Source organism: Oryzias latipes, chromosome 11 (genome assembly GCF_002234675.1).
Source record: "Oryzias latipes chromosome 11, ASM223467v1".
Taxonomy (NCBI): Eukaryota; Metazoa; Chordata; class Actinopteri; order Beloniformes; family Adrianichthyidae; genus Oryzias; species Oryzias latipes.
This window is the reverse complement of record NC_019869.2, coordinates 2,029,677-2,055,734: the sequence shown is the minus strand read 5'-3', so window position 1 is coordinate 2,055,734 and position 26,058 is coordinate 2,029,677. Positions and strand designations below refer to the sequence as shown.

Below are 26,058 nucleotides of genomic sequence, written 5' to 3'. Positions count from 1 at the left end.
CATTTCACGCCGTGGCTGAGGAAGACTCTGGCTAAATTTGCTTTTGGGGACTTGATCTTCTTTTCTGATCTCCAACATGGACGGAGCGCTGGACAAACTGGACGCTGCAGGTTTCTTGCAAATCTGGCTATATTTTGATAAAGATGGTATGAAGAAACGACAGGTTTTCCTCCATTTTAATCGGATTTTATAAAACGAATCTGCATTTAAAACGTACATTTCAGATATTGAAGGTTATAGTCTTTAATATTTTCTAATACAAGATCTTAGACAGTTAAAGTCTATTCACAAAAGGTTTTACTTTTTGGACTCAAATCTGAGAAATCGGTCAGGTTAACAAACAGTTTTTAGCTTGTGGAAATGATTTTGTATCTAGATAGTAGATTTTCCTTTAGAAAAACATAAATATTTTTAAAAATAGATGATTTTCCTGTGAAAAACTGCAGCTTCACAATAAAGTGAAACTTTCAAAATGTAGCAAAATAATAGCTTACTATCTTCAAATAAAGATTAGCACGCCTTTTATATTTAATTCCAGTCTCTTTACAAACAAACTTTTGTAATTTACACTATGGGCTTTCTTTTCAGAACTTAAACACCCCATTTATTGAGATCTTTGGATTTGGCAAAATAACAAAATTCTTAATTTACTGAGTATATTTGTGCTTAGAATACATGCAGACAATGTTGAATATGTAAAAGTGACAAATGTCACTTCATTTATTTCAATATCACCATTTTTTTATTTTAGCATTGTTGACTTTTTTATATTTTTACATCCTGTTTTTATCCTTTGAGATAAAACCTTTATTTTATTTATACGTTTTGTACGTTTGTTTTATTCTCTATATTTTTGCTGGTGTTCATTTCTTCCTAAATATTAGATTGAGTTCTAGCTTTATTCAAATCATTTTTACTCTTTTATAAATTGCTCTTTAGTTCTTTAGATGTCATCAAGGTTTATTTATTTAATGAGCCTGTTTTTTACCTTGAGTATCAGGTTTTTTTTTTATTGCTTTTAGTCTTTTATCATTACAATCTGTTTAAATGAGACGGAAAACAGAGTTGTCACCTTTTCTTAAAAATACGTCCGTGTTCATGTGGAGCTAATCCAAAAAGCTTTTGTGATGTTGCCACTTTCTTAAAAAAAGATGCTCATTTTTAAATAAAGCTCGTAACTCAACTGGTAACTTTTATTCAAAGTTTCACATTTTTTTCAAGTTTGTTAAACTCTCATTTATTGATTTATTTATTTTATTGATTCATTCATTTGTTCATTTAGGCTCATTTATTTTTATATAGATTTTCTTTAAGTAAATTGTAAAAGCTGAAATGCTTTTTTCATTCTTTTTTTTGTCCTTTTTCTTGAAGAAAACACTTTTCTTTTTAAACTTTTATAACTTGTGTGTGTTTTAGATAACGGTTACATCGAGCAAAAGGAGCTGGACGCCTTTTTCAAACACATGCTGCTTCATCTTGGCATGAAGGTAAAAAATAAAATCACAAAACAAATATTGATGTAAATAGTTCTCCATTTAAAAAAAAAAACCCTTTCCTGTAAATAAAAAAAAAAATCTCTATGAAATCCCTCATTTACTGGCAGCCACTGACAATACTTTTTCTTTTCTTGATCCACTGATTACTTCCAGAGTTTATTAAAAGCTAATAGTGTGGAGTTATTATATAAAGGAGCTTTTTTGGAATCTTACCTGAAAAGAAAGACTTTTCCCGCTTTGACGTTGTTTTCAGAAGGAGGACGTGACTGAGGATAAAATCCAAGAGCTGAGAAGAAGATGTGCTCATCGCCCTTCAGCAGACGGACGGCTGCTCATTCAGCAGGTGAGACTGCATCCTCCTAACCGTACGTGGAAGTTTGAATGTTTTACCGTTTTGAATGAAAATTCAGATTTTTAACTCTTTTTTTTTACTATCAGGGATTTAAACTATGATTTGTTTATTGTATTCTTAAATCTAAGTCCATACAGATTATTTAAAAACCCAAAATGGACTGATTTGTCTCATTCCCAGCTGGCCTCAGTGATGCTCCCTGAGGAGGAAAACTTTCTACTTTTATTCCGCCAAGAGACGCCGCTGGACAACAGCGTGGAGTTCATGAAGGTGAAGGTTGAATGTCGGGGGGGCAGGCAGTAAATGCAGCTCAGTGATCATCCACATCATTCATGTTGGATTGGATCTGTTTTTGTGGGTCCTGCAAAGGGTTAATCAGGAAAAAAGAGGATTTAGTTTGTTTGTAAAAAAGGCTTTTTGTGTTTATTTGGTGTAACTTTCAGTAATTTTTTTTTAAACGTATGCTTTTGTCCACTTTTTCAACACCGTCCAGTTTAAATTCTGTTTGTTTGTTTTAGATCTGGAGAAAATATGATGAAGACAGCAGTGGTTACATCTCAGCCAATGAGCTCAAGGTTATTGCTTGATGAAGAAAATAATAATAATAATAATAATAATAATAATAATAATAATAATAATAATAAAAGAGATAAGAATTTTTTTTTTGTCTTTTGCTCTCATATTTCCTCATTTTCAGGGTTTTCTTCAGGATCTCTTCCTGCAGCACAGGAAGTCCATCACAGCCAGCAAACTGGAGGAGTACACCGTAACCATGGTAACAGAGAGACGGGGGAACTCTGCCCTCCGGTGGTTGACACTCATGACTTCAGTCTGACCTCCGTCTTCTTTTTCCAGTTGAAGATATTTGACAAAAACCAGGGTGGGAAGCTGGATTTAAACGATCTGGCCAGGTAAGCCTTTGCTCACCGTATCAGTTCCATCTGACACCGTTTATCATGGGATCAGTCACAGAAGAGAGGTAGAAATGTTTTTGAACAGTTTTTCTTTCCTGTTTTGTCCTGATGCTTTTCTCTTCATCATTTCTTCATAATTTATTCCTGTTTTATTTTAAGTCAAACCTGAAACTTGTATCTGAAAAAATGCTTTTTTGTTGTTATTTATAATTTATACTAAATAATTCAGCATTTCTGTGAACCGGGCTATATTTATTTCCATATTTAATAGTAATAGTAGTGAGCAATAGACAGGAGTAAAGTTGTAGTTATTATTTCTATTTGTCTTTTGTGATCTGTCATTTTTTTCCTGCAGAATTTTGGCGGTGAAAGAAAACTTTCTGTTGAAGTTTAAGATGGATGTAAGTTAGAATGAATTCCCTTTTCTAAATGTTAAAGGAATGTAAAAACAGAGTTTATTGACTTGATGTTTGCTCATCAGTTTGTTTGAAACATAACTGTAAAAGTTGAGACTATTGTTGGGATATGTTGTGACATTTCAGGCTTTTCTAATTTAATTCTCGCTGCAATCTCAGGCTTGTAGCCGGGAGGACCGAAACAGAGACTTTGAGAAGATTTTTGCTCACTACGATGTTGTAAGATCGCAATTTCTTTCTTATATTCGAATGTTTCTTTTGTGTCATTCACATGTTTTTAAAAAAAAAATCAATCTCAAAGAATAGCAGATGAACATTTTAATTGATTTTTTCCCCTTAGAAGTAAATTTTCTGCTTTTCTTTGCTAAATTGAAATAAATAAATTCTCAAAAATGTGATTTTTGACTGAATTTTTTTTATGTAAATACTAGAGATTTTATGGCATCTAAATAAAACGTTCTAATGAAGTTTTATGTTTATGTTTTCAAGAGTAAGACTGGAGCGCTGGAAGGCCCTGAAGTGGACGGATTGGTCATGGATATGATGGAGCTCGCAAAGGTCAACATCCTTTTCCGTTCCCTATAAATGTTAGGTCAAATACTTGGAATATATAGACTATTTTATTATTATTGTTGGGGATCAAAGCAGTAACTTTCAGTACAGAACGCATAGTTGAATGTGCCACGAATGAACAAATGCAATTGAAACAGCATTCTAACCACAACATCTACCTGAGCCATCATTCATAATATATTCTATCATTCCTGTTGGGATCAAGAACAACTTCCTACAATTTTAAAGCTATAAAGAGGCAGGCAGACCCTGGTGGGCCTCAGAATAGAACCATTTCACTTGAGTTCCCTTTTTTTCTGTTGTCTTAGAGGTGAATAAAACTGAAATAAATGTGTGCCTATCTGACCCAATACTGCCAAACCAAGAATATACATTATATTTCAAAAAGGTGGTCAGAAATGGAAATCTTTCTTTGTGAAGAACAAAAATAAAGTTTGTATTAATCTAAGCTAAAAACTAAACTTAAATAAAAACGTGTATAATAATTTGAAAATGGCTTGTATTTTTACAACTTGATTCTGGGTATAAAGTTTATATTATTCTGATGGATTCATTCCCATTTGCCACACAATATGTGTCTTTACACAGACTACAGTCCCATTAAAGGTTTACAGCAGTTGTGGTTTCAGCAATAATTTCTTGATATCTCAAGGTCGTGGCCTTCGTGGTTCACTGTTCTTTCCCCTCTTTGTTGACACCGGCATCCTTCAAACCCCCCCCCCCCATCTGCAGCCCAGCATCAGTGGAGCAGAACTCAACAAGTTCAGGAAAGCCCTGATGAGCCACTGCGACATCAACAGAGACGGGAAGATCCAGAAAAACGAGCTGGCTCTCTGCCTGGGCCTCAAACTCAGCTGAGATGACGTCTCTGCGTCCGGCCCAGTCCTGTTTTCCTCCATCAGTGTGGCCCCCTTATGTTTCCATCCTTGGTGATGATGCTCTTTGGTTTACCCTCCCTTCATCCAGTTTGCACAGAGAACTGGAATTTAGTTTGCATGTTTTATCCAAAGAAAGCCAAAATCCTCCTTTAGACATTTGTGTTTGATTCGCATCCTAACATATGTGTGGATTTGAATGGGTTCTAAAATCTGCACCTTCTTGACATGTGACGTGTGAAACCCCATCTGTGTTCCCCAAAATAACATTTTAAGGATCAAAGCAGATTTCTATTTCTACTTCGCATCTTATTTATGAATCATTTTATGCTTTATTATGTTGGGGGGGTGGAGGGTATTGTGTGAGTGTTTTATATTCTTTTGTGTGTAAAGGTATTTGTTGGTACATTCTTGTACTATCTAAATCACTTTGAGTCACATCCAGGTGTAATCAAAATAAAGATTGCTTTGATTTGTATTTTATTCTGCAAAAATGGTAAAATATGAACAATTTGTCACTTTTTTTTCATTTGTCACCATCTCCTTGTTGTTTACAAAAGTGCTTGACTTCTGTATTGTCATTTAAATATTATTCTTTCTGCAAATTAAAGCCCAAGCATGATCTTTAAAAACGAATAAATGAATGGAAAACTTGTCTTGTTGTTGTCTGTGTCACATCTCCTCTCAAATACGATATAAACACCGTTTATTTTGCCATTTCTAAAGAGGTTGGTGGAACAAACTCCTCCATTCCTGCTTATGTCTTCATAAATTCTCAGGATGGACTGTCCAACAGACTGAATTAAGGTGAGCTCTGTTTGTTTACAGAAAAAAAGGTTTTCGGGATCCATGCAGGTGAAGCAAACAACGCAAAAGTCCTACAAGAAAAATTTAAAAAAGAGTTTTAAAAGAAAGTTCTCATAATTTTTACATTTTAATTCAGACCCACTCTGATTAAAACTGTTTTTGGTCTTTTTGTGATCTTTTTCTAACGATGGAGGACACGGGGCATAAATAAAGACATAAATAATCTCAGGATTGCATTTACTTGACATTATGTTGCATTGGTAATATAAGTTGGGGTTGTGAGGGGCTGTAGTGGAAAAGTATGTAAACAGAAGGGTGATGGAAATGGGGGCGTGCTTACTCCACACAAACAGTCCCACAACTCAGAGGTGAATTTCTAAAGATCTACTGCCGCTCTGCAGAAACTATGTCCCATAAAGCAGCATAATTATAAATAAAAGACCACTGGGAACAATTCAAAAACTGTTCAAAAGATGATTGGAGTGGGTTTGTACTGAAGCAAACGTACGTTGTGTCTGAATTCTCCCTCACTTAGGGCACAATGTAGGGCGTTCTGCCTTTTTTGGGGTTTCCAAATCTACAATTCCAAAATCCAGAGCCCTGAATATTTCCCAGGTGTCGCTGCGAAAAACCAGTGGGCACCAATGCTCATTAGATTGTAAAATATAGACCACAATGCATTGCATTTGAACAATTTGTCATTTATAAATTGTCAAAGTTTTCTTCTTTAGAACACAGACGATTCATACATAGTAAGATTTTCATATTTATTTGTTTTTTATTTCTGCAAATAGGTGACGTCATGTTTTGCATTAAAAAAAGAAAGTATAAACTGATTTAAAATCCAGGCCTCTAGATAGTCCCCCACTATGCGGTCTGTTAGGGAGTAATGAGGGAATTCAGACATACCACTTTGGATTTTCTAGTCTTATATGAATTCATTTATTCAAATTCACTTTACTAGATTAGATTTGCTTTATTGTCATTGTGCATAGTACAATGATTTATTGCACATTTTTACTATGTTTTGTCGCTTTTTGTTCCTCACAGATCAAACATGCACTAATGTCAGTAAAGAGTTAGATTTTGAGTTAACGTGTGAAAACTGAAGACTGACCCACTAAAATTGATACAACTCTGTATCTAACCAAAAATATCAAAGATGAAAAAGACTTTTTTTATCAACAATCTTCATTGAAAGATGTTTTTGTGGAAAGTAATCTATTGATTTTCTTTTTCTCAACTCATGAATAGAATTTCCATTCTTGTTTGGATTTTTTTTTTTTGGTGAACCTTCACAGGTGTCGAGCAGAGATTCTGCTGAACGCTCCAAGCTGTTCCCAATTAGCGATTGTTCAGTCAGGCTCAGGTTGCTTTGGTTGACACAACATTTAAAAAGGACAGCCGTGTTTAGAACACACATGGTGCTCAAGCTGGTTGTCTTTATTTCCTGGTTTTGAGGTCCAAACAGTTTGCTTCTGGCTGCTGAGTTTCAGTTTTCAAAAAAGAAATGATACCTGTCTTTTGCCTCAGGTAAGACTACAGCTTCACATTTTTTGCTGATGATCTAGTGATGTGCTTTGTCTTTGACGTGTTCTCTCTTTTTGCAGAGTGCTTCTATTAGCTGCCATTTGTCAACATGCAGAAGGTTGGACTCTTTATCTCCAGAGTTCCTAATGCCATGCCTGTATAAAAGTGTTCAAACTTTCTTTTTGTTACAGGATATACAGCTAACATCAACCCTCAATTGGAACGGCGGGAGACGACCCTGCATAGCTTTACACCTTCATCCTCTAGTATTTTAAGCCATTTGCAGCCAAGAACTTCTTTCCCAATTCCTAAAGTTTCTGAGTGGCGCTCTAAAAGCCTGGCTCAAAGCAGTCAGCCAGAACAAAGGGGATCCCATGCCAGGCAAGTAGATGGTTACAGTCAACAAAGAAGTGTTTCTAGTTACAGGCCTGTCCCACATCCTCCAAAGCCAGCACAGTCCCCGCAGCAGCCACAGGGTCGAGTCTATCAGGCCAGTTCTGCTCCCTGGGACTCGCTTTCATCCCAGAATAAAAACAAATTCGGGACCAGAGTTGTTTCAAGTGGTGCAATTGAGTTTCATGCTGAGCCCAAGTCGATTCAAAAACTCTCTCCCGTGACTGAAGAGGGGTTCCGAGGGTCAAATGTGCCACAAAGACATGAAGATGGGAAAAACTCCAACATCCTTCCCAAGAAGGAAGGAAGCTCTCCAGGTGTTCTTCAAACCAAAGAGATCATGTGGAATTTACCACAGAACCCAACTGGACCCTCTCAACGTCATCCAACTAGGACCCATTCTAATGCCAGACCACCCCATAGGGGCGCTAGTTCACAATCTTCTGGTGTCTTGCAGTCTAAAGAGGGAATGTGGACTATTGGTTCACCACAGAGACCAGGTGGAGTCGTACAAAGTGTATCTAAACCCAGAAGTGACAAGTACAAGACGCCAACCCAGAGGGTCGGAAGTTCTCAATCTTCTAGTGTCCTACAGACCAAAGAAGGAATGTGGAATCTGCCTCAAAGTGGATTTGCACCAAGCCGTACAACTCCAGTGCATTCCAACACAATGTCATCCCAGAGGAATGCCGGTTCTCCAACCTCTGGTCTTCAAACCAAAGAGACTCTGTGGAACATGCCACAAAGTCCAAGTCGTACAACTTGGGTGCAATCTAAGACCAAGCCATCCCAGAGGGAGCCCAGTTCCCCATCTGTCCTACAAACCAAAGAAGGTATGTGGAGTCTGCCTGGTTCCAATTTCCCAAATCAAGGCATCAATGCAAGGAGTTTCCTCCCAGTTGGACTGGAGCGCAAGGTGCAGGCACCCACTCAAACTCAGCAGCAACCAAGCTTGAGTCGAAAACCAGTTCAGACCTCAGGGAAAGTCCCCAGTGTCCAAACTAAAGGTCCAATGCAACAGATGGCAGCTCCTGGGCATGGGTCTGGGTCAAGTATCACCGGTCATGCAACTGTGTCGTACTCAAATTCCCCAAGAGGACGGAGCTCTCAGTCTTCTCTCACAAGGGATCGCAGTGAGTCAAACCAAAGGCCAAAAGGTGCTTCGGGAATGGCTTCCCTGACATCGCTCTACCAGTTTGATGGGGACAGACCAAAGCTCCTCCCCTCACCAAAGAGGAATAAGGCCTAATCTCAACTAAGTAAAGTTCTGAACATATAGTCCTCCTGCCTTGAAACGAACTTGTCTGCCTCCCCAGCCTTGACCAATAAAGTACTTGAAACTGAATTTACAGTCATGTCAATCTTTATATGGTAAATTTCAAGGCTTGTTTGGTTTGAAAACATTGACCCTTGTGAAGCTACTCTGGCAGTGAAGCCTGTGGGGAAAATGAGACTTGTCAAACTGCTAGTTTAGATTTAATCATACAGTTGAACTTGCCATGCAATAGAAAAATGTTATCTAAGGGGTTTATCGTGGTAGATGGTGAGGCTCTCCTAAAAGATCCACAGTACTGGAATGAGGCGACTCCATTTGAGTCTTTAATCTTGGCTTTGAGCAGAAATCAAAAGCCTGAAGGAGATAAATTTGGCAAAAGGTAAATTTCCATGACTGGGAGCGTCATGTCTTTTCTGTGCAGAGATTTGCAGAGTTCTGCATGAGATTTTTGTCTGACCAAAGGGGCTTCCTTGTTTGCATAAATTGTGATTTGCACTACGACCATTCTTGCAAAGATTAAAAACATTTACAGACTTACTCTGTCACACTTCTCAATCGGCACCTAATTTTAAGTAAAGGCTAGGATTAGGATATAAGGAAATTATTTGGGATTCTATATTTGGCAAACTTGAACTAACTGCGTTGGATTAGGATTCAATTTTAGGAATGCTATTTTAGATCAATGAATGTAAAGTTATTTTTGAAAAATTAGATTTGTGCTAAGATTTGAGGCCTTACTAAAATTAAAACATTTTGTGCTGAAATGAGTTTACACTTATTACACTAGATTTGTCTCTGTAATCAAATTAGGAAAACTCATACTACTTAAAACCAGCAAAAAAAACTTCAGTTTGAAGTAATTTTAGTATTTTCCCTTTTTAAATGCTTGAATGGAAACCTGTCAAAATACTAAGATTTAAGTAAACATGACTTCTGCTCATGTTTTTACTACCTTCTGGTGATTTTCTTAAAACTAGTGTAATACTAAGTATTAAAATAGTCTTTGTTTTCCATGTGCTTCAAAGCTAAGCTCTATTCAAAATCATCCACTTTCCTTTGTCGCCTTTCATTGTCATCAGCTTTTTTGTTTTGACCTCAGGACCATCCGTTAAAATTTTGTTTTCAACGGATTTTGCTGCAGGACGTTCTCTAACATCTGAAATGCAGATGAATTATAGACTATTCTTATATCAGTAGACATGAAATCAGTTTTGCACAATAATTTCTTTCACTCGTGGCAGACTTGAGAGTATTTGTTTTGCTCCTAAATGTACATGTCTGTTTCTGGGCCCTTTCAAACCTTGTTTTCTGGGTCTCCTAACTGATTAGGCAATTGGTTAAATTAGAGTAACTTAAATTCAAACAAGGATCTTTTACTTCATCCAGTTTTGAGATTTTTATTGGAGTTTTATTTTTAATTTTCCTAATACACTTTTTGTTTTCTTGCATAGTTATTCTTAAAGGATTGAGAATTGGTATTTGGTCGAAAGACAATTATTTTCTTTGGAAACAAATGGCACATTAATCCTGACATGAATTATTTAAACCTAATGTCTTTGATTTTATTTTTATTTTACTTTTTCACCATGATCTTTATTTAGCACCTGCTCGTGTTTATTATTTTTATTTGAAATCCAGTTCACACATGTCACTAGATGGCGATGTAGTTCAAAAAACATATGCGGGTGAAAAAGTACCAAACACTTTATTGCAGGCAAAAAAATCGACCTGTCATCAGACGTCCCTCCGTTGAGGGCGGGACCACACAAACGCACGTTCCCGGCGCGGGAGGCGCGCTCCCGTGTGGCCCCGGAGGCGCGGCTCTGCGCGTAAAGTTTGCTCCGTGCGTGCGCTGAGCTGTCACTTCCCTCTGCGCTCCCGCAGCACCATGCCGCTCCTCCTGCAGACATGGGACTCCGCGGCTGTGAGGGGAAACTAGGCGGCCCCGCTGCGCCCCCCGCCCGCCCTCTGCTCCCCACCCGCCGGGGAACGCCACTCTGAGACACCGACTGTCTGATTTGTTTGTCTCCGTTTTGAATTCGTCGTGAAGTACGGAGGCTCCCGGAAAGTGACTGCAATTTCCGAAGATGGAGACAGTGATGGAGCGGGAGTGCAGCGCGCTGGGGGGGCTCTTCCAGACCGTCATTGGAGACATGAAGGTAACGCAGGAAGGAACCGGCTTCTGGCACCTGCTTTGTGATTGCAGCCGCCGTGCGACGCGTCATGCAGCTGCGCTAACGCGCCCTTCCGCCGGCAGCTTCAGTGGAGACCAGGGTGACATCATTAATTTGTTAATTGTCCCGAAAGGGGAGGGGCCTGGGTGGGGATGCAGATTTCACCCCAAAAGATGTCTGTGCAGCTGCAGACCAAATGGAAACTGTTGCTTTAGGAGCAGAAAAGGCTGCATTTCTGCAGGATATTTATTTATTTTTTCCTTTTCTTTCCTGCCATAAAACTTGGAACGCACTCAAACAGATAATGACCTGCACAATAAATGCCAATCTGTTCATTTTAATAGAGATTCCGGCAGGTGATTAATCAGTGGGTTATTGATAATTAAGGTGCAGTTATTTTTAGAAAGATTTTTGGTTCTTTAATGAAACGTGTTGATCATCATTTTTGCATCATTCCTGCAGAGAACAAAGCTTTTCTGCACAAAACAAAAATGTTTTCCTCACTGTGTTTTGTTTAATCCCTAATGTTCTCATCCAATGAGCAGAAACATGATGTCAAATGGAAAGCATTGTTATTATTTGGTGGTGCCTTGGTGCCATGTGGAGTTCTGACCTCCATAAAGCTGTTTAAGACATACCTGACTGTGTTATGGGTGTTTCTGGCTGGGGTCAAATATGAGTAAAGAGTCTGTTTTGGTTGAAGAGGAATGACTTGACGGCACCTGTAAGGTAAACATCTAAAGAGAATCAAGAAAAAAACGACTTTTAGATCCACTCTGATCATATTTGATCTTTTTCCTTTTCTTTATGATTATGTTGTTTTTCGACAAAATATTTAAAAAAAGAAAAGAATAAAATAAAACCTCCAACTCCAGAATGGAGTGGAGAAAGGCGCTTATGTGGCCCACAAATTATATATATATATTTTTCAAATAAGCTCTTTTTCAAACAGCAATTTTTTTTATCTGCTCCTGATTTACAACAATTTGAACAAAGAAATGCTTAAAAATTAAAATCTTGACCTTAATTTTCTTAGTATATGTCCTCTATGGTCAGAAAAATGCTACAAGAACAGGTTAAAAACGACAAAAACACCATTTCTTTCTTTGGAGTTAGTCCTTAAACGAGCAAAATGCAAGATTTTCTTTCTTTTCCTAAATTGAAAAGGTTTGTGAGCTGAGTCTAATGCTACGTTCACAACGAGAATAGATCAAGAAGCAGCTAGTGGGCCTGAAAGCGCTTCTTTAACATGCTTTTAGTCTATGGTGTTCACACTGGAAAAGCAGGGAGGGGCTTCATTTGCCACTCAATCACTAGTGCCCGTCCTTCACCTACAGTTAGAAGAGACTTGGTGCGAAAAGTCGAAGCGGCACAAATCTCGCTCCGGGCTTTTTCTTTCCCAGCTCTATTCCGACTTGGTGTCATAGAATTCCAGATGGGCACAATCTGCAGTTATTGATGTGTTCTCCATGATCAACTTTCAATTGGTTGGCACTTTTGTAAATTCTGAGGAACACTACCCATCCGTCACTGTCAAAGCCAAGTCTCTGATTGGTCAAAGTTTGACCTGGTTTAACGTTCAATGAGCAAATGCTTTAATGTGCTCTACAGTCTACAAACGGTCTTGAAAACACGTGAAAGCCAGAGTTTTGAATGTGGAAGCCCGAAACACGCGTAAATGCCCATTTAGCCTTTTTCCTGGAAGTGGTGGTTTGACCGCACGTTGCTGAGACCGGTGTGAACATGGCTTAAGTGAGTCAAACGTCTGTTCCTGCACCTTCAGTGGAAGTCTGAGCAGTTTGGAGCCGCCCACAGCGCTCTGTGACCTGGAGTCAGTCAGTTTTGGAAAGGAAGTTCAGTCGTTCAGAATAAAAAGTCACCTTAACTTCTCAAGTGTTTCGTGTGTTTGAGGTTCTTCACACGCTTCAGAAACCAACCCCCCCCCCCCTCAGATGTGTGTGGGGAGGCTTGTTTGTGCAGGTGGAGATCACGTCTGACAAAAGCCCAGTTTTTCACGTGTAAAGTTCTCTCCACTTAGCTTCTCACTGTATCTATGGAGACATAATTACAGACAGGTGGTTTCTAGCAGGTGTAGCTGAGTTCATCGTTGGAGGCCTTGAAAAAAAATCAGCTCCACCCTTTTCTCTGTTCTTTCTTTTATCCATTTGCTCTTTTGTTGTCCTCTGCCTATTCTCCGGTTCTTCCAGTCTTTGCAGCACCGCCTGCCTTTATGCATCATATTAAATTTTTTACCTTTAGTGATATTTTTTTCTATTCTCAAAATTGTGCTTAAAAGGACCCGTTTGTATTTTCTGCATGAAATCAATCAGTCAGCTGGACCTTCTTGCTCCGCCATCTGGCCTGATTTCTCACCGGCAGCATGCGGGGATTGAGATTCATCTGTCAGAGTCAAACTCTCGTGGCTTGGATGAAGGCCTGGATTTACTGCTGAAGGCGTCTGAACAGTGTTTCTGTTTGAGGGGGGGGGGGTCTGTTCAGACACGTGTCCATAGCTGCTGATGAATTCTGTCGATCCGCCCCCGCTGCTCCCGAAACGGCGAACCTCTGCTTCAGGAGCAAACTCCTGCAGATGTTGGGTCACGTGACTCAGCTTCAGCAAAAGTTCTAATCCAGGTCACAGGTGATGTTTAGAAAAAAAGAAAGTGATCTATTGTAGGGACTAAACATTTACTGCCAGATTGGAAAGATTTAGTTAAGTTTTTAGGATAGGACAGATTTTATTCTTCCATTTTACACTGATCTATATAAAAAATGCTTTTGATCATATAATTGATATTAAAAACCATCAGAGGCGCCGCAGTTTTAATCCCCGAAGAGATTTCTCTTTTTTTATGGTCACTCAAATCCCAGACAAACAGTCAACAGCTTTGCCTCATTGCTTATGGACACTGGCAGAATTTATTAAAAGATTTCTCCTCCAAAACTGGGGCAGAGTTTAAAAAGAAGAATCTGCATAATCCATATTAAATGGACTTTTATTTTGAAAATGAAAACCCTTTCAACAAATCCATGGATTTGTCCTTTACAATGAGCTGATTCTTTTGTTTATTTTCCATTAAAAAAATGACCTTTGGTTAGTTTTTTGTTATCAGAATTCATCATTTTCTCAGATCACCCGCAAAATTTGTTTATTTTATATCACTTTTTGGAACTTAATTAATTAGACGTTGCAAGATAAAGCGGAATTGATTTTGGATTTTAGCACGAGAGTTAACTCCAGAAATGTAAAACAAAAATGACGATGGACCTTTACGTCTAATAAGAAAAATGTTTTATGAATTTATAGTTTTACAGTTGGAAGTTGTGCAGAGACGATCCCATCGGGCGGTGATCTAATTATTTAATGATCCATTGAGGGTTTGGTGGAAAAGGTCCTGCAGGAGGATGTTTTTCCTTTTATGGTGCAGCAACAAGTGAAATTATATATTTCCTAATGATGTTTTTAGTTGTGACTGTTGGGATGTGTCGTGTTTTAACACAGTGGGATCCAGGTTTTCCTGGAATGTGGGGGAGGATTTTACCGAGTCATGGTGGAGGAGACTCCAGGCTGCTGCTGCTGCTGCTGCTGCTGCTGCTGCTCATCACTTCCAGGCTTCATCTTCACTTCTTATTTACTAGTTCTTACTTGCAAAAATCTGTTTGTTTCTTTTATAATCAAGAACAAAGAAAGACAGCCACCCCGTGTGTTTTGCTCTTTTGAAGCATCTTGCTTCAGACATTTAGATCACTGTTTGAGTGCAGCAGTTTAGAATAAAATGCTGATGAAATTCAAGGCAGCCGTCATGTTAAGGTGCATTAAAGAACATAAGAATACAAGAGAATAGGAAAAGCTCCCATTTCAATGTGTTTGGTACGATCTGTGCCCACTTACCTAGATTTACAAAGATAAAATAATGAAATGTTGGACTTAATTTTGTAAAAAACAAAGGACGTCTGCAAGATGTTCAAATAAAAGAGATGAAGTCTTTAAATTTACTTAATACGTCATTCTTTTTCAATTCCACAGATTATATTGTTTTGCTTTTACTTTTATTTTTTTACTGAAAAAGAAGACGGGAAAAGAAAATTTCGATAGGATTTTATTTAATCTTCCTAATATCTATTAAAATGTACTTTTAGTTTAGAGAGCCTCTAAGAACTTTCCAAAAGTAATTTTGTATTTCTTTTTATAGAAGCAAACAAATCATTCTGGGCTTCTTTATAATGCAACCATTTTAAGTTGAAAGGTTTTTCTCCTTTTTCTTCAAAAGGATGAATAAATAAAGGTCGTTTAAACGCTTCACGGCAATCACACAAATATGCAAATAAGCTGACGAAGCTCTGAAATACTGAACAACAATCGTCATCGTTGGTAGCATCTTCACGTGTTTGCCTAGCTTCACATGCTAAATAATCGGTGCTGTTGCTGCATCATAGTGTCTGTGGAATTGGTGTTGATCCACTGAAGTGGAACTGATCTGCCTGTTTTTTGTTTTTCTCGGAGCAGCTTCATCCTCTTAGAGGTTTCCATGCTTTCATACTTGGATTTACTTCTATAGAGAAGAAGCGCTGCTGTTGGCAGTTCTGATGCTTTCTGTTGCATCCTTAAAGCTGTGGTTAAATGTCTTCACAGTGGTGATTAGGGTCCATTTCTCCCTCTTGTTTAGTCGATCCACAGCTAAGACTCATCTCTTGTTTACGCTCGCTTCATGTCCCACTTTGTTCCCCAGCTGAGCTGCCAGCATGTTAACTCTGCTTGTCTGGACCTGCTTGTTGAAAGCGACAGCTGTCATTATACAGGGGGGGTCGCTTAAAGACAGTTTTAGAGTCCCAGCCAGAGCTGGGAAATAAAAGGCGCTGAAAGACTTAAAGAAGCAGAGCGCCACAAATCAGACTCTTATTTTCCTTCCAGTTGAAAATGTCATTTTGTTTGGATGTTTAATATGAAAACATTTTTTTTAAACAATGTCTGCTAATTATAATCATATTCATATATTATGTAGCTTCAAATGCTACATAATGTCTTTCAGTGATTTAAAACCCCAAAGACTGACATTGAAAGGATAAAAATCTTCCAAATATTTTTATTATTTTGCTTAAAAATTGAATTTAATTATTTCAGTTTGTGGTTAAATGAAAAAAAAAAGAAGTAATTTTATTAATGAACAGTCTAAAAAAATGTGGTAAAACTGTCATCAGCTTAATGTTGCTTCTTTATGAGGTGGGAACCTCGATGCTGGCACTGTGAGCATACATGGCGGACCTACAGTGGTACTAAAACATCAGTTTCTATTCACGTTTAACCGTATTTTTTAATGATGGCTGAATGCTAATCAGCTGTTATCTAAAGCGACGGTCTTGATGGCTTCAGGGCTGAAATGATCCTGGCCCTCTTTGGATCAGGCTGCAGATGAAGCAGGTGTTACAGCATCAGTGTTGCCATGGAAACCGCACGTCAGAGCCCCTCCGCTGTTTTTTATTTTATTGTTTTGTGAAGTGTTGGCATGGAATAACAGGCTCATTGTAATGCTTTTTTATGTTTTATTTCTTTGTCTATTTTATTATTCAAGTTTTTTTTTATTTTTTAAATAATGAAATATAAAAAAATCTATTTTTTTTATTCTACATGCCTCCTGCCAAAACATTCTTACTTTTAATAGCAAATCTTTTTTTTTTCTATTAGATTTTTTTTTTAGCAATTTTACAGTTTTTTATTCTTTTGTTTCTCACTGTTCTACATGTTATTAGTAAAACATTTTAAATATGCATGCTTTTCTTTGTCACTCTATGAAACTATCATTAGTCTCTGTTGGTAAATGATTGGCTCAATGTTCTACTTATATCCTGAATATTTTGCTTTTTAGATCAAAAAAGGAAAAGTTCCTATAATGTTTTCCCTTATTTCAATAATTTAGAGCTTCTTTAGGTCAAATAATCCTTGCCTTCTGCAAACATGCTTGTCATATCCTTATCGTCTGTTTCCAGAAACCAAAATGAAGTTTCTGTTTTCAGTCTTGCACAGTCATTATTAAAGAAGTGCGATTTCTGTGGCTGGAAGTGCGTGCGCTTGCTTTGATTGGAATAAGCAGATCCATGGATTCCTGAAGGACCAGGTGGCTGCTGCTGTTGCTGCCTCCGGCTGTTGCCACGGTGACAGTTTATGTCCTCGGTAACTGATGGATGAAGCGACCCGGCCTTCGCCTGGTGTGTGTGACAAAATGAAGGGAGACTGGGAGCAAATGTAATGAGATGAAGCTAAATGTGAAATATGTGCAGCATGATGGAAAGAATTGTTTAGATGGGTTTTATACTAAATAAAGGAAATGGGACTGAAGCTGACAATGAAAATCAAAAGGGGTGAAAAAAAAGCCTTATTTGGAAGAGAATAACAAAGAAAGCATGACAGTAAAAGGAGATGCACGCATCTTTTATGAGGATACCCTCACAGGGGATCCTCCCTTCCCCTCCAATCTCTGCAGCAACGTTGCCATAGCAACCAGGTTGCCAGGCAATGATGCCAGGCATCAATCTCTCAAACAAGAGGCTAGACAAACCTGGATCAGCTGCTCTGTTGGAAATAGAACTGAGCTAATGGTGACTCTAAGAAAATGAGTCGGTGAGGGAGGCTGTTTTACATTTATCAATCCCACAATGCCTTTCTGTTGTTCCAAAGAACAGACGTCACTGATGTACAAATATGGCCGTGAAGAGATAAAGTTCATGTTTTTTTCCCCTGTTTTATTTTTAAAATCTTAAATATCAGAACTTTTTTTCAAAAGTGTGAAAACTGAACTTAAACTATGAATACTCAGATTAATACACAGAGTAATAATATTAGTCTAAATCGATTGCATCATCTCTAATTATGTTCTTATTGTCCCAAGGACAGTGTTTTACGAGTATTTACTCTTAATATAGCAGAAAAAAACAAGGCTAAAGACAAAAGTACAAAAATCAGGACAACAAAGTAAAGTACTTTCACTTATAAGCTTTAAATTGGGTTAAAAGAAGGGGCCACTCTTTGTAGAACTATGATTAGGAAGAAGGAAAAAGAAATTGGGAACAATTTCAACAAATAGGTTTTTTTCACTTTACAAGTGCATAAAGGAACCATTTTAACAAAGGCTGTCTCAAGGAACGGTAAAAGCCAATAAAAAAGCACAATTGGTACAAATGAAATGAAAACTTAATAAAACCACTTGGTGATCACTTGAACTCAAAGTGCAGTGGTCCAATCGCAGAAGGACCAGAGGAAATTAGATTTGGATAGAGGTACCTGATAATACGACATGGGGGCAGTTTGTCTTAACAGATTCTCCAAGTTCAAAGTGTAGGTGTAAGTGTAGGTAATATAAGGTTAAAGCAAAAAAAACCTACAATAGAAGATCAACCAGACTTTTCTAATGGATTTTTAGGAGGAAAAAGCCCACCCACCTAAATCTGGAGACTTTGAATGGTAGTAAAAGTGTCTTGTTTTTATTTTGAGTCAAACTGTTGATGCCAAGTGTGACACGTTTTCATGCTATGGTTGTGTGAATGGCACTTTTGAACAGCATCACACCTTCATTGCTTCTGTAAAGCCTCTGTGCCCCCGCTTAACGTAAGGGGGACGTAACAGAGCTGCAATGCAATGGGTGTACCCTACCCGAGTGCCCCTTGGTGGGGAGGGTGATGGGACATCAGGAGATGTCCCCTCAGTGCCCTACCCGCCAATTTTAACTGCACCCCCTTAGTACACACACCCTTTACTCCTCCACATCTACATTCCAATACAAACACACATAAATGAACACACACGCCCTCACATACACGCACACACACACACACGCATATCACAAGGAAGGTGGGACCTTGGACCATCTGTTCCCTACCCCATCCCTGGTAGGGGGTACTGGGCCCTTGGCAACGGTGGCCGTGTCCCCTGGGTGCTGGTTTCCTGGGCCCGGCAGTCCTCTCTCCACGCAGGGAGGGGGATCCCTGAGCTTTCCGGCAAGACCAGAAGCCGGGGATCATATCACATCACACCTGAGCCGGGGGTGTCCGTGTCCCTGTGGGGTGGGTTCTGGTCCATGCCCTTGAGCCCTGGCCCTCGCCAAATTTTCAACTGTGACCTAGCCTGGTCGGGCCATCTTTACAACCCCTCTTCCCCTGGGTGTCCTCCTCCTGGGCAGGGGCAACTGGCCCCTGCCTTGCTCGTTCCTGGACCAACCGTGGGCCGGGTGGGTGGCTGCCTGGAGCCAGGGCGGGTCTCCCTTGGGGGGTCCTGGCTCGTACCTGGGGTTGGGGTGGGGGGATGCCCAGAAATCTTGGTTGGTGGTGGGGTGCTCGTTTGGAGCTGTGGGCGCTCTTCTGGGGCGGGGCCCTGCGTTGGGGCCTCCCGGTGTGGCAGGGAGGGCCCTGCTGGCCCTGCCCTGGGTGACAGATGTGATCACCTGGGGGGTGGTTGTTCTTTATCTGCTACTGTGCGGGCGTGGGGGGATTCTGGCTGCCACTGCTGCGGCGGGGTCTTGGTGTGGGGGTGGCTGGGCACTCTCCCTCCTTCTTTTCACGTTCCACCATCCATTTTAGAAGAACATAAACACTCACCTGAGCACAGGTGTTAGCTCACCTTTACACTAATAGTTTGCATGATTAAATGAAATATTTCACACACTAGTTGGTTTGAAGGCATACGTATGTGTGTGTGAACACTATCTGTATTGTGTACATGTTGACATGTGGACGTTTTTTTTGGAGCCAACAGGTGTGTTGATAACATGTGAGTGTGTGTGTGGACAGGCCCCGCCCTTATAGACCTGCATTATATCTGAACCTCACTGTAATGTATAAACATCCAGCAACTTGTTGCTTTATGTTGCTTCATGGTCCCCCCCCCCTCTCTAACATCCCTCACTCTTCCTCCCTCCTTTCCTTTTCCGATCAACACAATTTTTTTTTAAATATGATAGAAGTGAATAAAGTTTGGCCTCGATTCCAAAAGGGGTTTATTCAGACATACCTTTGGTTTGTCTGAAGATTAATAACCCCTGTTGTTAAAGTAAAATATGTCCAACACAAGAGGCCTTCAGATCTCATCTGTATGGCAGCTGTTGGACAGAACAAATAAAAAAAGAGCTGCAATGGGTATAACAAATGCAAAACTATTGGTTTGTGTGTTAAAAAAAGAACCTTCTAATGAAGTAAACGGAGACAAAATGGGCAAAACGGATGCAATTGGAGACGTAACGAGACTAAGCAGACATGGGCAGGTATGACGGGGACGAAAGACAAAAATAACTGAAGGGTAACTGGCTTAACAAGTGTCTAACAAATGGTTTGCACATATAAAAAAATCCTTATGTTTAAAGATGTACAGAGATGTCAGACATGTTGTTCTGTGATCCGCTTTGTCATGTTTACTGTTAATATTTTAGCATCATTAATGAGAGTAGGAGGGAAGGTACCAAGCTCTGGGTCAGTGTGTGCACCAATGACGACAAAATAATCAGTGCACAGCTTAATCCCCGTTAAAAGCTTTCCTGCGACTGCATGCATTTTCATGATGCCGCTCTGTGCTCCCACCCAGCATCACCACTGTTGTGCTCAGCCTCATGTTAAACAGCCAGCGGACGTGTGCTGGCTTTCTTTGCACGCCCGGCGGGGCTGGTCTGGCCTCCTCTGTGGTGGGTGTGGTGCATGGATTGCTCATTGATCTTTGTCTCTGCTCTCGGTTTAACTGCTGCGTTTGATGTTCAGCGTTTGTACTTTAGCCTTTTCAATTGAAGGTCAGAGATTAGCTCTTTTCTTGTCAAGTGGACGGTTTCTGTTAATACAAAATAAACAAGGTTCTTCACAAATGTATATCGGCTTCCTCCAAAAATAGAGAAACTGGACAGATGTTGTCAATGTGACTTTTTACGGGAAGTTCATCTGTCTGTCTTTTTTTCTGTTTTCCTCCTTTAGGGCAGTTATCCCATCTGGGACGATTTCATCAGCAAGGCCAGCAAACTGCAATCGCAACTCAGGTAACACACAAATAGGCTTTAGTTTACATTCACAATTCTGTTTTTAGTTTCAAACTTGCAATAAAGTTACATTAACCTAGTCTACATGATCAAAATGATTGTTTTATACCAAAAAGTAACTTCTCAAAATTTCCTCCATTTATCTGAACTTTAACCTCTAGGGGTCTGCAGACTGGGGCTCCGGAGCCACATGGGCTCTTTTACCCCTACATTGTCTGGTTAAATACATCTGGTTACATTTTTTTTTGAAAATTTGAAAAGTAACTGCTAAAAAAAAAAAGAGTTAAGTAAATACTTGAAAGATGGTCTATGTCACAAGCATTTTGACTGAATTTTGTGCGTCATGTACCACTAAAAAACCAATTGGAGGTCAATAAGCAGAACCACAATGTGTGCTTAAGAATATTTTCTATATTTGACAAAGACCCAATTCTCACATCACTGTTAAAAACGTTTTATGACCTCCTTGGAGCTTGAACTTTTAAATCTAGTAAATTACTCTCTTCAGACACGTGCCACGTGTGGGTTCTCTATTTTTCTCTGAAAAATAAAGTTTTTATTCGACTGACTTTTAAGTCAAAACTGATTTCTGGACGATCAACACTGAATCTTTACTTTTTTTTTATCTAAAAAAAGCATGGTAGAAATGTGGATCTTAGGAGAGTAAATATAACAAGAAAAATGTAGACGGAAGCTTGAATGCAACAGATTGAGGTGCTGAGTTGACAATCTGTTAATAGTGTTCTTACTTAACTGTGTGAACTCATTCAGTGGTAGACTCCTCCATATGTTACATTTGGCCCAAAAAGCTGTAGATCTAAATTGAAAACGGACGCCTCACACACGTCTGAAACATTCAGAGAGCTGCTCTATTTTGCTCATGAAAAGTTGTCAACTTTTTGGTTTCGGAGACCCTGAACCTCCATGTGAACCCGTCACCGCCAAACGTAGCAAAACCTATATTGGTCGACCTCATTAAGGGATTAAATGTCCGTCCCCTTTGCTGTTGTGTGGCCACACCCCAGTCAGAAGTTCACCGCCTGCACTATATACACAAGTTAACGCAAAGAGTGACACGCACAGCTGAAGGTTGGTGCACACAGGCAAAAAGCCATCAGGAACGCGCCCTGAAAGCTGCTGCTGCTTCATGCCTACATCTACTCTTGTGCTTTCCAGACATTAACCACCCACTGACGCACACACACACACACACACGTGTGTAATACACAACTTAATTAACCTTGTCTGGGTGACAAAGATTAATGATGTCCCTATAAAGTCATCAGTGAAATTGAGATTCTGCACTGAGGTGAGACAGAAGTCAGCAGAGGCTGCAGCTGAAAGTCTCTCGCTGTGTTTCTGCATCCAAAAACCATCAATGATTAGTTGGTCTGCAAATGGTTTGTCTTTTAGAAATATATTTCTGCTGATTTTTCCCTTTTATATTTTATGTTTTTTTTCTCTCCTTAAAGATGTTTCCATGCATCTTTTTTTTTGTGTCACTTATTTTGACCGCTTGTGAGTTCAATTCAGGGAACTTAATAATCTAGAAAAACAATGTTTTTTTAAATATTGATTGCAGTTTCTGGGTTACAGTTTTTTGGATAATCTATCTTTCAGCTCATGCTTCCTCTGTTCTGCCTCTTAGGACCACAGTCGTCGCGGTCGCCGCCTTTCTGGACGCCTTTCAAAAAGTGGCTGATCTGGCGACCAACAGCCGCGGTAAGTCCGCACGGTTTCCTGTCCGATGATTGCCGATGCCGTCTGACTCTAAGGGCAGATTGGATTTGATGCAGCTTTGATTTTTGTTGCTTGGCAGACCGGGGATTCATGTCTGCCCAAAAGTTAGTTCATTCTGGAAACACAATTAAGCTCAGGTTTCATTTCTGACCATTCCTTTTTATTCAAACTGTAATGAATGGGGAGCAGAAGCAAAAACGCCGTTGGAGGAGGTTTATTTGTGACTCAGAAAATGCACTGGGTGGGGGGCCACAAGCTCCCTGCTCTGCTCCATCCGGATGCATCCACTACCAGATCCATGTACGTCTTCCGTTTCCTTGTCTGAGCTGGCATATCAAATTGTCCCATTGAATAGCTCCAATATTGCTCGCCATTTTTGTTGTTGCTGAAGGGGGGGGGGGCTGTGAGCTTGCTGTCATTTTTTTTGCTTTTGGGGCTTATTTGCTAACACTTCAGATTTTCTTCGCTGCTGAGAGCCTTTTTCGTCTCTTTTTATAAATTACTCTTGTTTTTCAGTGGCTAGGTTTTACAAGACTTATGTGAAAGTTTGGTATTTAATGAAGAATTCCAGTCTAAAGACCTGAAAGTTTAGATTTATTATTTATAATTGCAATAGAAATTCCACGTAGGTTCTTAGAAGTTTCAATTCTAGATTAAAAAGAGGGAAATGGGGGGGGGGGGGGGGGGGGAAGAAAAAAGTAGGTTACTAATTTGACTGTTGCAAGAATGTGAAGTGCCTTTAAATTGAGCCAAAGAAAAAAAAAATTGCAAGGTTTTCTAAATCAGCTTCATAATGTCCAGGAGCAGCAGTGAGAAGAGTTTCTGCTGACCTCAACAGACGCAAACACTCGCTCAGTCGGTGCTTCTGAAGCCTGCATGGATGTTATAAATGCAGAGTTGGCTCCCTTTCAGGTTTCGGTATAACTGGCATTATCTCACCTTTTATAGTGAGGAGAGCCTCCGATTTTATACTCAGCAGAAACTGACAAACGTCTCAGAGTGGCCCGCCCTGCAGAACGTCAGTGCAGATCTAATGAATCACTTCAGCCAGACTAAGCAGCGTTTTCCGTCATGCGGTTTGAGCAAACGTCCTTTCTGCTTTTTATCTGACATCATAAAGTGCATCAGCAGCACAGACGGAAGCAATGACTGCACCTTTCTGTGCTGATGGCTGTAGGAAACTGAGCTAAAGCAAAGATATGCAAATTCTACAAAACGAAGCAGCTTTGAGGAGAGCATTTCTGCGTTTTTCAGAAGAAACATCAGAATTTTCCTGATTTTCCTGAGACTCCTAATTCTGGGTTTGATTTTCAGTTTGTGATTAGACCCTCTTGTTCCCGGCATGTCGCTGAACCACGGAAGAACAGATTAAAGCAAAAAAAAAAAAAGATGCCTCACAGGCAACTTGGTTTGATTTGCATCTTGCTTGGCTCTTTTTTTGTCACCAGTTTTTTTTTCCTGGTGAGATTTTTTGGTTGGACTGCTGTGTGCATGTGTGTTTGTGTGCGTGCATGCGTGTGCGTGCATGCGTGTGCGTGCACAGACGTGAATGTAGGCCAACATCCTGCTGGGTGACTCCCCGTCACAGGGACAACGGCAGCAGAGGAAACAATCAGTCACTGTCATGATGATCCCAGTGTTCTTGGTTGCAACTGCTCTGTAATCAACTTTGTGGGTGTGTGTGGGGGGGTGTGTGTGAGTGTGTGTGTGAGTGTGATGCAGAGGCAGTCACACCTGGAGCAATGTGTCTGCTGTTTGTGTGGTTTGTGTGGCCCCAAATCACTGAATATAGATATATATTACTTATATTTACATCATAAACAGTTATTAGTTTTAAAAGAGAAAGTACTTAAAATATGTTTGTTGTGTGTCTTTATGGAAAAAATACATTTTTTTCTCTTTTTTTTTTCCAAGTATAAACTTTGCTGGTTCCTTAAATACAAATAAAAACAGATTTTTGTATTTTATTATATTTCTTTTCAAGCAATAAAACCTAAATTAAGCCAAAAAAGAAAACCCGCAGAAACTCATCAAATATTGACTAAACTTTACAACTAACTGTTATATAAACATGAAGTATTTTACATCATAGAAGTAGTATAAAGATGTTTTTCAAATGTGTTATTACTTTTGCTATAAAAACTGCTAAACAATGGGCAAGAACAGTTTAAAAAATTACTAGAAAACATTTTAAGTTCAGTTGTCTTTTATTTTGAGCGGACCATTTAACAAATATTCAAAAGGAAGAGACTGGATAACCCAAAATGTAATGGTGAAGCATTTATCAGGGCAAATACGTTTAAATATTTGTTACAAAAGCCTTAAAAAGAATTGTTTTAATCCCTCTCCTTTAAAATATATATTAAAGTAATATTGTAGGAATTGCTTTACTGTAAAACATTATGGATACATGCTAGCACAGAAATATATAATATATATATGAATAAAAATATTATAAGAAACATATTTTTTGTCTTTTATCATAGTCTGTTTTGTGGATGTTTTCCTTTATGTTTTTTTGTAGTTGAATAATTTCGTTTTTATTAATTGAAATCTCAACTTTTATTGCAATCACTTTAGAGTTGTAGACATGTTTATTTCAACCCCCCCCCCCCCCCCCCCCAACGCTATTCCAAATCCCTTAAGTACGAAATTAGTAGAAAAGGGTTTAAGCAATGAGATGACGTCCATTCAGTTGCTATTGTTTTCATGACACGGACACCGCCATTTTGGTGTCAGACGTCATCTTCAGTAAGCAGCCATTGGTTCGAGTCGATCTGAGTCGACGTTTCTATGGCAACCACTAGGCCTGCACAACAAATCGCAAATTTATCCTCATGGTGAAGCTGTGCAATACGCATATCGCGAAAATTGCAACAAATGCTAACCTTAAATGTGCTAAAACAATCTTATGGCAGCTTATAATACTTAACAAATTAAACAAAACGCTTTATGCATTTGACCATGATGGATATTTAGATGAGGGTCATTTGGAGTGTGATTTAACCCTTTATAGGGCAAGTGACTGTTTTTGGTAATTTCCGCACCTGTTACTTATCACGCCCTTCCCCCGTCTCAGTGAGTTCAAGAGTCATGGGATCTTTACCCATGACTCAGCAAAGATCATCCTACATTATAGGTTACTCAATTGTGCAACTTGACCAATCAGCAGAGAGCAGGGTCACATCAAATTTCCCTTTTTCAGCAAAATCAGAAAAAGTTGCTTTTGCAGCTCAGTTCACTGGACATTTTCAAAGGAATCGTCAAAACTAACCACGGTAAGTTGATGAAACTCATACATTTTATTGTTGAATAGTTGTGTTAAGTGTTGACATATAAGTTGTTTGCGGAGAATTTATTGAAATGAGTGAAAATACGGCATGAAAAATGCAGGCACCATATTTGATCATATGCCCTATTCACTAAAAACAAAATTTTACTTGGTATGTCTGTTTTTGGACATATGCCCTATGCATCTAACAAACCATATAAGTGCATTTTCTTTACA

At 39.2% G+C, this 26,058-nt stretch overlaps 4 protein-coding genes across 7 annotated transcripts in view; 3 read left to right on the top strand and 1 right to left on the bottom strand.

Moving 5' to 3' along the window:
- LOC110015840 (CD209 antigen-like protein E) overlaps positions 1-26,058 on the bottom strand; it is a 900,664-nt gene that overhangs the window by 285,030 nt on the left and 589,576 nt on the right. The gene's annotated exons all lie outside the window — the stretch shown is intronic.
- Positions 7-5,281, top strand: LOC101170527 (secretagogin). Of its 2 annotated transcripts, none has more exons than XM_023959744.1 (11): positions 7-110; positions 1,417-1,487; positions 1,750-1,839; positions 2,029-2,118; positions 2,367-2,423; positions 2,546-2,623; positions 2,704-2,759; positions 3,118-3,163; positions 3,338-3,397; positions 3,668-3,736; positions 4,484-5,281. In XM_023959744.1, the coding sequence occupies exons 1-11, from the start codon at positions 77-79 to the stop codon at positions 4,607-4,609; spliced, it is 777 nt and encodes a 258-aa protein (XP_023815512.1). In that variant the 5' UTR covers positions 7-76; the 3' UTR covers positions 4,610-5,281. The 2 variants fall into 2 exon arrangements, with proteins under 2 accessions (XP_023815512.1, XP_023815511.1); XM_023959743.1 differs by having other exon boundaries at positions 7-146.
- Positions 6,841-8,701, top strand: LOC101170281 (ubiquitin carboxyl-terminal hydrolase 36). The gene is made up of 3 exons (XM_020706897.2): positions 6,841-6,966; positions 7,044-7,081; positions 7,155-8,701. Exons 1-3 carry the CDS (start codon positions 6,944-6,946, stop codon positions 8,603-8,605), a joined length of 1,512 nt encoding a protein of 503 aa, XP_020562556.1. The 5' UTR covers positions 6,841-6,943; the 3' UTR covers positions 8,606-8,701.
- The window catches only part of mtss1 (MTSS1, I-BAR domain containing), a 51,065-nt gene continuing 35,378 nt past the window's right edge, over positions 10,372-26,058 (top strand). Inside the window, exons 1-3 of one of the 3 annotated variants that reach the window (XM_011480652.3) lie at positions 10,372-10,791; positions 20,749-20,810; positions 22,459-22,532. In XM_011480652.3, the coding sequence (XP_011478954.1) occupies positions 10,720-10,791; positions 20,749-20,810; positions 22,459-22,532 (208 nt within the window). In that variant the 5' untranslated portion in view covers positions 10,372-10,719. The remainder of the gene's footprint in view (positions 10,792-20,748; positions 20,811-22,458; positions 22,533-26,058) is intronic. The other 2 variants (XM_011480651.3, XM_020706890.2) reach the window with 2 other exon arrangements.